At 38.1% G+C, this 12,546-nt stretch overlaps 2 protein-coding genes across 2 annotated transcripts; both read left to right on the top strand.

The window, feature by feature from the left end:
- Nucleotides 1–1,025: 1,025 nt before the first annotated feature.
- On the top strand, nt 1,026–5,792 carry LOC311267301 (beta-2-glycoprotein 1-like; the record flags this gene model as incomplete). The annotated part of the gene is made up of 8 exons (XM_084370306.1): nt 1,026–1,095; nt 1,376–1,555; nt 2,311–2,407; nt 2,490–2,566; nt 3,421–3,606; nt 3,730–3,909; nt 4,124–4,321; nt 5,414–5,792. The coding sequence occupies 8 exons, from the start codon at nt 1,026–1,028 to the stop codon at nt 5,521–5,523; spliced, it is 1,098 nt and encodes a 365-aa protein (XP_084226432.1). The 3' UTR covers nt 5,524–5,792.
- A 1,063-nt stretch (nt 5,793–6,855) lies between these two features.
- On the top strand, nt 6,856–12,352 carry LOC311264405 (beta-2-glycoprotein 1-like). Its single transcript, XM_084365245.1, has 8 exons — nt 6,856–6,989; nt 7,397–7,573; nt 8,093–8,189; nt 9,062–9,138; nt 9,704–9,892; nt 10,609–10,788; nt 11,199–11,396; nt 12,190–12,352. The coding sequence occupies exons 1-8, from the start codon at nt 6,917–6,919 to the stop codon at nt 12,252–12,254; spliced, it is 1,056 nt and encodes a 351-aa protein (XP_084221371.1). The 5' UTR covers nt 6,856–6,916; the 3' UTR covers nt 12,255–12,352.
- The last annotated feature ends 194 nt before the right edge of the window (nt 12,353–12,546 follow it).

Below are 12,546 nucleotides of genomic sequence, written 5' to 3'. Positions count from 1 at the left end.
AACAAAAACTTTTTTTTGTCTGAACAACATTGAGTTGCATTGACGGTCCCTCTGTTTGGTCCTGGTTGAAGAGGTTAAGCTCACAGTGTTATCTCTGATAGTGTGGCCTTTGCTGTGGTTATGAATACGTCCTTAACTGAGTTCATTACTGCTGGTGTTTGTATTACACGTCTTCCCATTTGAAACATTTTCTCACAGCTACGGGGGTTCACCAACTCTTTGCGACTCGCTTGCTATCTCCAAAGTTTACCAATTCCCTTGGGTTCACTGACCAGCAGAGCAGCCGAACCATCTCGATCCTTTTTGTGTGGAAGACAAATATTTGCAAATTAAACTGGGTTGGATAATCTGCTGTTCCCTGAAACCAGATGGTTTTGGGCTCAGGCCCATTTAAAAAAGCCATCGATCAAGAGAAAGAAAAGCAGGAAAAGAAAGAGCTTTTAGCTGTCAGTGACATGATGTATGTTTCTTTCAAATGATGTAGTCTATCTGCCTAGTTTATCTAGTTCATTAAGGACGAACACATTTTTATTTGATCTCTTCAGGTATTGCTTGACTTCAGTGATGGATTATCTCCTTATCCTGATTTTATACCTTCTAGATTTTCCTAATTGGACCAAAAGGCATCTTTTAAAATATAGCACAAACGCAGCATATCCCTCTGTTGTGTGGCATTATTTCTATAAAGTTGTATCTCTGCAATGTTAGAGCAGAAAGCTACTGAGCATTAGTAACACAAGGCTTATGTACGCTTCACCAAACATCTGCATCTGTGAGTTTGCACAGTGTCTTAGGAGACTCTCCCTTCCATTATTTATGAGTTCATATCATTCGTATGTCTGCTGCTGCCTCTTGTACCAAATCAAGGTTATCGATCAGCTCTGGGTAAATGTGCGCGTTAGGACCTTTGTGCTCAATCAATAAGAGCTTACACTGGCATGTGATTGGATCAGGCTATCGGGGGCCCTTTTACCCGGCAGCCCTTATGTTGGCCCCATCACTGAGGAGTCTTCACTGCCGGGAAGATGGGTCCGACTTTGGCTCTGCTGATCCTTAGCCACCTTGCTTTATACACAACTGTCACGTCCAAGAAAGGTAAAATGGAGCAGGGGCATTGTTTTACTTGTATTTGAAATAAATTCATAGCTCTTTTTTTATTTTTTGTTGTAAGTATTGCTGCTTTAGCCTACTTGCTGTCAACCACTGTCTTCTAGCTATACAGGCACCTGATGGATTAACAAAAGTAAAGTTCACAACAATTTAATCTACCCACTGGATTATTTGTAATCAAAATTCACCTACAAAATGTGAGAATAATCCCTGTGACTCCTGCTCTTTATATATCCATCAAATTATGTGTGTGTTCTCTAACCAGTATGTGGCCGACCACTTATCACTGATGGGATTGACGACTCAACCCTGAAACGTGTGTATGAGGTTGGAGAAGAGGTGACCCTCACATGTGAACAGGGGTACTTGCCTTCGACGGCGACCCCTCGGAGGTTAACCTGCACCGCCACAGGAGAATGGACACCGTCGGACTTGTCATGCTCACGTGAGTTTACTGAGGTTTGGGTCTTTCACATTAGAATAGTTATAAATCTTAAATTGTCTAAAAGTGGAAAGTGTGCTTAAGGTGGGGGCTAGAGCTTCCTTAAAAAAATTCCTTTTCATAGAATCATAAAATGTCTCCCCTGAGTATGTTGTAGGGTTTATTTCATTATTACTTTACGACATGATGCTGAGCTTCCTTTGTTTCACCTGTCACATAATGAGCTCCAAATGCTGCTTTAATTCAGAGTATTAAAGGTGCAACATGTAAGAATCGTCCACCTGTCAAATTCAAATAGCGGGCAGCGGTCACATTATAGGTGAGTTAGTTAAACTCAGTGTGTTTGTAATGCTATTATAAAAAATCATAAGAATTAAATCATTAAAAGGCTTTTATTAACGTTTTCTAGCAGTCTAACTGTTAAGTTTCTTTTAGGTGCTTGCAAATATCTTATAATCTGACAATACTTGTTAGTTACTTGTTGTGTTTATGATGCTATTATTAACAGCTAAAAAGTCTTATTAGCACAGTGATGTTAATAAACTTCTTATAAGGACTTACAAGGACCTTAATATAAAGCGTTACTGTTTAACGTGTCAAATCGACTGTTCTAGTTTGAAAAAGTCATTTCTGAGACAAAGTAATCAGTAATGAAGGTTTTTAACCGAGCTGATGGCAATCACCTCTTCACAAGATTACTTATTGTTGTCTATCTAACAAGAAATGTATATTAAGTATATGTACTGTCTTTTCCACAGCTAAGATGTGCCCAATCCCTAGACCTCTGCAGCCATTTGCGATGGGAAGGACAGAAGCTCCGTTCAAGAGTGTGCTCAACTATACATGTGATGACGGGTAAAAGTCACTTTATAGTTCTGAGTAGATCACTGTGTTTACAGTAACGCATGTCAGAACGATGTCCACTTTTGCTCTTCAGGTACGTCATGCTGGGATTCAATAAGAGCAGTTGTTTACATGATGGTAGCTGGAGCAATCCACCCCCTCTGTGCAAAGGTACATTGTGGAGATATCAACACATTCTGCAGTGTTCAATGGAGAGCAGACACATCATGTAAAGCCTAATTTGATCCGATTAGGGAGCTGAATTTCTTTGATTTTTTATTTATTTTTTTTATATTGATGCCAATGCATTTGTGTCTATGAAGTTACAGATAATTTGATACAACATTTATCTTGATAATTTTTGGCAGTATGCAAAATATGTCAGACTTTTATGTAGACATGAAAACTTTTATTTAATTTTTTTAATATATATTTAAAGGTAAATAACATTTTGACATCCACTTGATGTGGATTTCTTAAAGGGACAGTTAACCCCTCAAATCATCAATACATATTTTTCCTCTCACTTGTAGTGCTATTTATCCATGTTGCATTGTTTTGGGGTCAGCTGCTGATTTTTGGAAATATCATATGACATCTGCCCTCTGTTGAATATAATTTTACTAGATGGGAAAGAAAAAAAGAAAACATTTGAAAAACCCACAGACCTTGTTGTGAGCATCTACATGTAGGAACCTTTTCCTTTCCATATTACTGCGCAGAAGGAAGCATGCAAATGCTCATTAATGAGAGGCTAGCTTAACATAAGTTAACTAAGCTAGATAGCATTATTTATTTAAGGTTTACATCCTGCGCTGTCCCGAGCATAAATACATGCACACATCTGTACGAATGGCATCTCCAAGCCCCGCAACTCACACCAAAACGGTCTAGGTGGATAAATAGCACCACATGTTAAGAGGACAATATGTATCTTTTATTTTGGGGTGAACTGTCTCTTTAAGGCTCACAGAGGAGAAAGGCTTCAGCATAACTCTGGTATTATCATTTTTCTCCTTCTACAGCTGTGAACTGTGCTCTGCCCAGGCCACCTGCAGGTGGAAGAATTGTCCATGATAAGCCAGTGAGTGGAACCAGCACCATGTACGGGCAAGGCTGGACATACGAGTGTAACTCACCTAAAGCACCAAGTTATGAGAGGGGAACCTGCATGGCTGACGGAAGTCCAACTGAGCCGCCGGTGTGCCGAGGTACACAGTCCTCTCCGTACTGCTCCACCTTTCATTGATATTTTTCTATATTTCAGCCTACCTTGCAATTGTAACCCCTAAATAACACCAGCTCACGTTTTGACCTGCTTCTGATGATCCCAGATGTGAGCTGCTCCATCCCAACAGCCATACCAAATGGCGTCATCACTTTTGCTGTGATGAGACCACATGGCTACAAGGAGAAAGTTAGGTATGCCTGCAATGAACACTATATCCTGAAGGGTGAGGCTGAGATAAAGTGCCAAAACACAGGAACCTGGTCTACCAAGCCAGTTTGCATGGGTGAGTCATGGGAAGATCAGATCTTAAAAACAAACCAAAGCCTACAATTTTCTGTTTATATTCATTTGGCGCAAAAGCTAGGAGAGTCTGCGGAGAAATAATGAACTCTTCTTAACCTTCAGAACTTTTGTTTTCAACCTGATAATAATGTTATATGAGTGGATTTGAAATGTCTGGTGAAAACATACTTTAACTGTTCTGGTTTCCCACCCAGCTCCCTGCACTGTTGGCATCAAAAGAGGTCGTATCTTCTATAATGCCAAGAAGCTCTGGATCGGAGACCTGAAACCCAACAGAGTCCTCCACGGAGACCACGTTGTCTTCTATTGTCTGAACAGAGAAGACAGGTGTGGCTACCCTGTGGCCAGCACCTGTAACAATGGAACCCTCCCCATCCCAGAGTGCTTCGTGGGTAAGTTGTTGTCGGCTTTAAATCTGGTTCAAAACTCTCTTGTTCCAGCCAGCACCATAGACATGACCTCACATGACCAAGTCCAGTTGCTGTCACAATAATTACCACTGCCTCTAGGGGTAGCTGCCTAACAATAAATGTAAATATGATTGTAATAAGCTGCTTTCACAGTCAGCCTATATGGTTGTTTATCTGATGAGGACAGGCAAGAAGTCTGCTTATTTATACATGCGATCTGAATTTGATATGAAAAGTGTTTTTAAAAATATTGATATGATACATACAAATTATTCATTTTATTCTGGTAACTGGGCTGGTATAAAGTGTATGAGATGAAGCTTAAGACTGGTGAACATATTTCCAAAGATGAAAGTAATGGTTTCAACAAACATCACACCTGTTTCTTGTGATAGAAAAAGAACTGAATTACACAGCAATACCATTAAAGGTGCAATATGTTAGAATTGGCCACTTGTTAAATTCCTACTTAAAACAAATAGGGGGCAGCATATCACAAGATGAGTAACAGCTAACTGCTGATAACAGCAGCAGCCTTAGCTACTTAGCTCAGTAAGCTATGCAACTAGCGGTTCAATGAGAGCTCACTGCCCAGGAGCTTTGGACCAGGACGGTTAGCATGCTAACTATAATAGATATTTCTGCAACACAATTCATAGACATAATAATGTTAAAGCTGCCATTTATTCACATCCTGATGATAGTTTTGATTTATTTTTGAATGTTTTCAACTCAAACTCCTACATATTACCACTCTAAAGTATGTCTATAATTGCTATTAGGCATGGAAAGGTAAAGGCTGTATGATGCATACTGTGGTGGCTAAATCAAATTTGTGAAAACAGAAAACAGGAGACAAAGAAAGGTACTGGATATAAACTGAGTCCGGGCACAACTTAGCCCTAATATCCACATGCTTTCACAAGTGGCAATACAGTGTGTTTTGTCCCTAAAAGTGATACATCATAAGTCTGTCAGATGGCCTACAGATGTCTTTGGGGAAGCCCATGATGTTTCCATGCAGTCATACATTTTATGATTACAGTAATATGTCTGCTTTCTTCTTGCTTTTAGAACCAGGGAAGGTGGAGTACCAACTCAGGCCCAAAACCCTACCATCAGAAATTGCAATGTGTGCTGCTTCACCACCTGCAACCCCTACAAGTTCTGCGAGACCTGCATAACTTTGCACAGAATGACATGAAACTCCATGTACCAGGAAAGGATGTGATTGATTGGATCATGAAATGAATCTGTGCAAGACAGAGGCCATTTTGGTTATCGGCAACCTTCATCATTTATTCGCCTGTCATTTGATAATAAAATGCAGTCATTATTGGAAACTAAGAAAATTAGTTTTTTATTAAGGATGCAAAATACTGGTGTGGTACATAAGAGTCAATGTCCTGAAGAAACCATGTTCCCAATCTGTAACTTCATGGCATATACATTCAAACTGTTCATACATACCCAGCAGGTTACAATAAAAACTGAATTTGAAAAATCAGAACTTGTGTGCATGCTTGTTTACAGTAGTGCAGCAAATAACCATTATTTTCATTATCAATCAATCAGCCAATTATTTTCATGATTAATTGAATCGAAAAATGCTCATCACAACTCCCCAGAGCCCAAAGCAATGTCTTCAAATTGCTTGTTTTGTCCAACTGATAGTCCAAAACCCAAAGACTCTTCATACCCAAAAATGTTAAAGAAAAGCAGCAAATCCTTATATTTAGGAAGCTGGAACCAGCAAATGTTTGACATTTTTGCTTAAAAAATTACAATTAAACTAACAAAACAGTCGGCAAGTGATTTTCTTTTGTTCGACTAATTAAATAATTGACTAAACGTTGCTGCTCCAGTTTACTGCGTTGGCTTTGGGGATCTCAGCTCATGTTGGAAATGACCAGTAAAGCTCCATAACAGTTGAAAGTGTAATAGGAAGAGGTAAAGTACATAATAATAAATGTTCACTAATGCCCCCTTGTAAAGACTGAATGGATAAATACACTCATCTGAATAACTGTATCACTTTATTTCAACCTATTTTAATTTGAACATTGATAGGAAATCTGTACCGTAGCTGCTCTCTGAAAGAAACAATCTTTTTATTGGCATGTCATGTGATGTATCAGCTTTTGATTGATAGGAAGTAAGACCTGCACATTTCTGAGGATTCTACCCTAATAACTGATATAATAACTCTAATGGACCAATCATTATTTTATTATATTTTTGTTTTTGTGTCTCTGTCTCAATATGCTGAGCTCTTTAAAATGATTTAAGTCCGAACAAGCTGGGGTCAAATGGCATTTTAAAGATAAACTTTTGTTGTTTCGTAATATTGCATCAACAAGGGAAAGTCCACAGCTGGAGTGTTTCACTTCCAGTAAAATGTCAAAAGCAAAGAAAAAAACAAAACAAGCACCATCAGCGGGCGGTTACTTCATACTGCTCTTATCTGTTGATTTTATAGAGAAACACAAACAGCAGTGGAAGAGTGGACAGATTCAGTATTTGAACAGGAGAGACCAGAGGAAAGATCCACGGAACGTCTGCACATTTCAACGAAGGATGGAACGGATTATGACTTTTCTGCTATGTTTGGTAGCATTTTCTATCACTGTGACATCAGGAAATGACAATGGTATTTACTATTATTACTGGCTTTTATTTGAGGTCATATGGTTTAAACCGCTTGTATAGAGATTTTATGACTTGTTTTTATGACCTTAGCATCAGATAACCTCTATATAGACTGATTCAAAAGCAATTTGTTGAAGTAGTACTGATCACATGTATTTATCCTTAGATTAAAAAAAAATATATACTGTTTATCTTTTTTCATTCATTGTTTGAAATAGTTTGTTTCAATACATTTTTAATCCAACATGAATGAAACAGGTTTTTCTTCCCTGTCTATAAGACACTTACATTCAGTGTTCTTCTTGACAGAAATAGATTTTCTGATTCCCTTGTCAAATGTTGGCATAGATGGTCAAACATATTTGAGAGTCTATACCCAGTCATCATTGAATTCATCTGTCTTTGCAGTGTGTTTCAGACCTCAGCTGGCTGCCAACATTGAGATGACTGGGCTTCAGAGGTTCTTCAACCCCGGTGCAGAGTTAGCGCTCTCCTGTAAACAGGGATACACCCCTGTGTTGGGACCTCGGACGATTGTCTGCATTGCCAGTGGAGAATGGACCAAAACCAAATTACTGTGCATACGTGGGTCTCCATTATTCTAGTGAGAACTTGTGACAGATCATCTTATGCTGCACATTTGAGTTTTTCTTAAAATTTAACATGTTTAAAGAACCTTTTGCTTGTAATATAGTTTTATAATGAAGTAATTTAACTGAAATAATCATTAATGCAATTATGACCGATAGAGTCTCCAATCTTACTAGAAATTAAGACTTATTTTTGATGTGGTATAGAAAAATACAGTGCTTTAGTAGATTTGGGGAAGATTTGTATTATAAATATGTAGATAAGGACTGAGGATATGAATGTGTAGATTCAGGACTAAAACATAAATGATTCCTTCTCTGTTCATTTGAGAAAAAAGTGATGAACATGTTTGGTGCCGACAGTCTGCACAACTAGATCACAACTCGGCTTCATGAAGGTGGCATACTAAAGTAGAAACTGCAGACATGTCATTCTATGTTTGCATATTTTGTACAAAGAATTTGCAGAACTTAACATTTACACGTGTTCTCCGAACTGTATTCTCTCTTACAGCAAAACGTTGCCCCTATCCTGATCTACTGTCTAATGGAGAACTGGACTATGAGGATACTGTGTACCAGAGTACAATCAACTACACCTGTCATGAAGGGTAGGCAACAACATCTTGCGGAAGAAGTGTTAACATCTTTTACCGAGTAAAAGTACCAATGTGATGGTTTGAAAACTCTTAGCTGCACATCTTGCAATCAAAATCTCACTTCAGCAAAAGTATGTTAGTATAACCAAGAAAATATACTTAAAGGGCAGTTCACCCAGAAATGAAAATTCAGTGATTATCTACTCACCCTCACGCAGATGGAAAGTCAGATGAAGTTTAGTCATCCCCAAAACATTTCCTGAAGCGAATCAGCGTTGCAGCATTCTCTTAAGCAACTGAAGTAGACTTGTTTTAAAATGTATAAAAACAACTGGGAAGAAAATGCTCCATACAGCTCATCCAGTTTAATTCAAGTCCCTGGAAGACATTATTTTCACCCTTTTTAAATCCAAAATCCTCACTGTAGCTGCTAACCTAAAGGTGTTAAGTGTGCATCCCATCTGAAGTGGATGCACTAGCTTGACGGTTGGAAATAATGTCTCTTCAAATCAATTTTGGATCTCGAAATTCCATCTGTATGAGGTTGACTGGGTAATGAGTGGATATTCTTTTCTGGGTGAACTTATCCTTAAAAGTTTAAAAGTAAAAGGACTCACAATGCAGACAAATTACCTCTTTAGTTCTTACTTTATTATATAACATTTTTATTGATATAGTAACACGTAAGATGAATTTTAATGTTGCAGCTTAAATCATTAAATAAATGCAGTTAAGTAAAAAGTACCATATTTGCCTTTGAGTAGAAGTAGAAAGCAGCATAAAATTCAAACACACAAGTAAAGTACAAGTTCCTAAAAAAATGCCTTAAAAAGCTGCACTTAAATAGATGTAGTTACTTAGTTACTTTCCACCTCTGTGTACAGGTACACCCTGGTTGGAGCCGACACTGCTGAGTGCCTTGCCAATGGAACATGGAGCACAGCAGTACCAGAGTGCAAATGTATGTAATCCACTCCACTAAAAGAGAAAAGCATACAACACACAGTTGTCATGTTTGTCTCCAAATGCACTTAAATCTATCCTTATTCTATTGTAAGGTACTCCACCTTCCCTGGTCTATTGTAGCTTAATATACCTCTTATTATTATAATTATTATAATTATTATTATTATTATTATTATTATTATTATTATTATTATTTCTCTAACGTTCTCTATTTATCTGTGTGTTGTCCCTCTGACACTGTAACAACCAAATTTCATAGGGATAGTTTGGGATCAGTAACAGTTTATCTTATCTTATCTTGCTCTCATAAAAAATCTTCTCTGGTCTTAGAAGACAAGCACACAATTGCAGTGTTCACATTCTTCAAATGGGCCAGTGAAAACACATTTGTTAATGGACCACAATGAAGTTATCACTGAGATTGCTGTGCTGTAAATCTGAGCAACATGTGCAACATAAAATAATATAACACACATACTTATAAACAAAGGGAGAAACCTAAACACACACAGTACATGCATGCAATACACAAATTGTCATATTCTGTGTCTTTCTTGCAGCTGTGACCTGTGGACTCGCTCCAATCCCACAGTTTGGGATGATAGTTTATGACAGGCGGATCAGTGGGAACACCACTGAATACGGCGACCGAGGGACGTACAAGTGCCTGCCTCCACATGTAATTATTGGCGAACCAAGAGCAGAGTGCACTGCCAGTGGCACCTGGACCAAGACACCTGAATGTCAAGGTACGAAGGTCAGAAAAGCATGAATTATTGTGGTATTGCAAGATATATTTACTGGTCGCAACTTCAAAGTTTTACTGTAGGATGTGAGCCAGCCAAAAAAATATATGTATTATAAAGTTGTGACATTTATTCTCATTATTAACAAATCCCAGGTTTAAATTTCAGTCTAGATCTTGATATCAGAAGATCAGAAAACAACAAAACAAGTTTTTTTTTCCAGATTACGTGGCATTTAAATGTCCAAATGAATTTTTCTATCTAAGCACTTACAAAAACAAATTCTCAAGAATCACAGAGTATTACACAAAATAGCCATTAGATGCCGTGAAATCTCTTTTTAAGGCCTTATATTGTAAATCACAGTCAAAACAGTCTGCAAAACAGTTTTCTGGGATATGGATGAGACGCCACTGTGTGAAAGAAAAACACTTTCCTCCAGTTAAAAGGTCAAGATTGTGCGACAGCTGAAGCTGAAAAGGTCAGCATAATTATGACAAATTAACCAATTACATCCAATTTGATCTTCACCATCTGCAGGGGAAATTTTCCAAATCACTTCATCTGTCACATTATGAGATAATTGCCAAACAGTTAATATTATATATGACATAAATATTGGTAAAAAATAAATATGAAAACACCTAGTGACTGACAACATGCCACATTTCCATTAGTTGAGTCTCTCTGATGAAGGGACCACATTGTTCCCCTCTCAGTGGTGACCTGCCCTCCACCAGAGAACATCGACAGAGGCTACATGTCAAGCAACGACCAGAGGGACTATGACTACATGGAAACTGTCAAATATGGCTGCAATGGAGACTACGTACTTGAAGGAAGCCTCGAGATGGTCTGTCAGCAGAATGGGCAGTGGTCTGAAAAGCCATCCTGCAAGGGTAGGGCTACAACCTATGTTACAGTCACTTTGCATGACAAATTTAGGTTATAACTGCAGTTTTAGGGGGGTGATCTTGGACAAGTAGAGAAAGGTTTGATGTGTTTCCCAGTTTGGATGTATGTGTTCCTGTTTCCCCTCTGTCCCAGACTTCAATAGTCTGATGATAATCAACCAAATTCCATTACTTTTAATCCAATTTTATGACTGTTGACTATAAGAGAAGTTCAAATACAATAGGAAAAAGTTTTTGGATGTTAAAATGCATTTGAAACCAATCTATATTGTCAGATGTCGACTAATATAAACTCATCCAAATATGGGAGCAACAGCTTTCACATTTAAACATCAGTCCCTACTCATATCTTTCACTATCGCTCCCTAATTTTTCTTTCTTCTTGGGTCTTGCAGCTCCTTGCAGCGTTGCCATACAGAGAGGAAGGATACTCTACAAAGGACGAAAACTCTGGATCAAAGACCTGAACCCTAACAGAGTCTTACACAAAGAAATCGTCTCAGTCTACTGCAGGGACAAGGCCAGGAACTGTGGCTACGTTGTGCCAACCCAGTGCATCGATGGAAAACTCAAAATCCCAGACTGCTTTGAACGTAAGAAATAATTCATGAAACAGCACGTTTCATTAAAAATTAATTCAAAGCCACAGCCAAAACACAAGATAGACTGTATAAAATGTATTTGTGTACATGTCACTATCACTCCTCAGCTCTCATTTTGATTCAAAAAGTGACCGGAGTCACTCGAGCATTGTTCCCCTCCATAGATTGACTTTTTTACTGGTGCCGTAGCTGTAATTAGTTTTTTCTTTCAAAATAACTGGAAAGCTCAACTTGAAAAAGTCTTATGAGAGACCCATCACGAATCACGAAATAACAAATTAAGTCATCAGCACTCGCAAATAAGATATGGTAACGCTGACGAGGGGCAAGGGCTGAAACATGTCTGTGTCTGTCTGCTGCTATGCATTATAAAACAGTATTATACTTATGCTAACAGCTTCATTTGTTATTTACTTGTTTATTTCCCATCATTGTCTGTGCATTATGTGCAGTAAACTTATGTTGCCTCAACTTTGCTTATCCCAATTCAGATTTCACCTATTTGTAATACTCCAAGCAGAGAAGCACTATCATTACAATCAAGCCATGGCCTAGTGTGCAGAGTGCTCCCATCAACCAAATCAAGAAAGCTGCAATGAAACTGGATCTGTATCTTGGATTATAACTACTTGAGTCTGTTTTTCTGTGACTGTCAATGAATTAGTTCAGAGTGTCCCTATGAAAAGGGGTTATTATTATCAAGGATCTGTACTTTTGTTATAGTGAGTGTAACCATTCTAACCCGTTCTATGTGTCTGTTTGTGTTTGTCTGTCTCTCTTCTAGATCCCGGCAGTACCGAGTATGCATTATATTCAAGTTCACTTCCATCAGAAATCACACAGTGTTGAAACAGCAGCAGATCCCTTCTCTGGTGATAGTTAAACCAGTGAGATATGGAAAAGTTGGCTGTGTGTTCTGCTCTCTAAAAATAAAGAATATGGTCTGACTCAAAATGTCTTGTTGTTGTGTGGAGCACAGTTCTGGCGAATTTGACATTTAACACAATTTTAACTGACTCACTACTGATTTAGAAAGTGTTTTATGCTTCTACTTCCCTTTCAAGTCAACTCTGTAAAACATAAAACAAGCTTAATACAAAATGTGATGAACAATTCAGTGAATGTGACAGCATAGTAGGAG

Source organism: Pagrus pagrus, assembly GCF_965226575.1.
Source record: "Pagrus pagrus genome assembly, chromosome: 2".
NCBI lineage: Eukaryota > Metazoa > Chordata > Actinopteri > Spariformes > Sparidae > Pagrus > Pagrus pagrus.
This window is presented reverse-complemented; position numbering and strand designations above follow the sequence as displayed.

Coding starts and splice junctions, on each gene's coding strand:
- LOC311264405 (XM_084365245.1), top strand. CDS start 6,917: ATGGAACGGATTATGACTTTTCTGCTATGTTTGGTAGCATTTTCTATC. Junction 10,789..11,198: donor TGAAAAGCCATCCTGCAAGG/GTAGGGCTACAA, acceptor TGGGTCTTGCAG/CTCCTTGCAGCGTTGCCATA. Junction 11,397..12,189: donor AATCCCAGACTGCTTTGAAC/GTAAGAAATAAT, acceptor TCTCTCTTCTAG/ATCCCGGCAGTACCGAGTAT.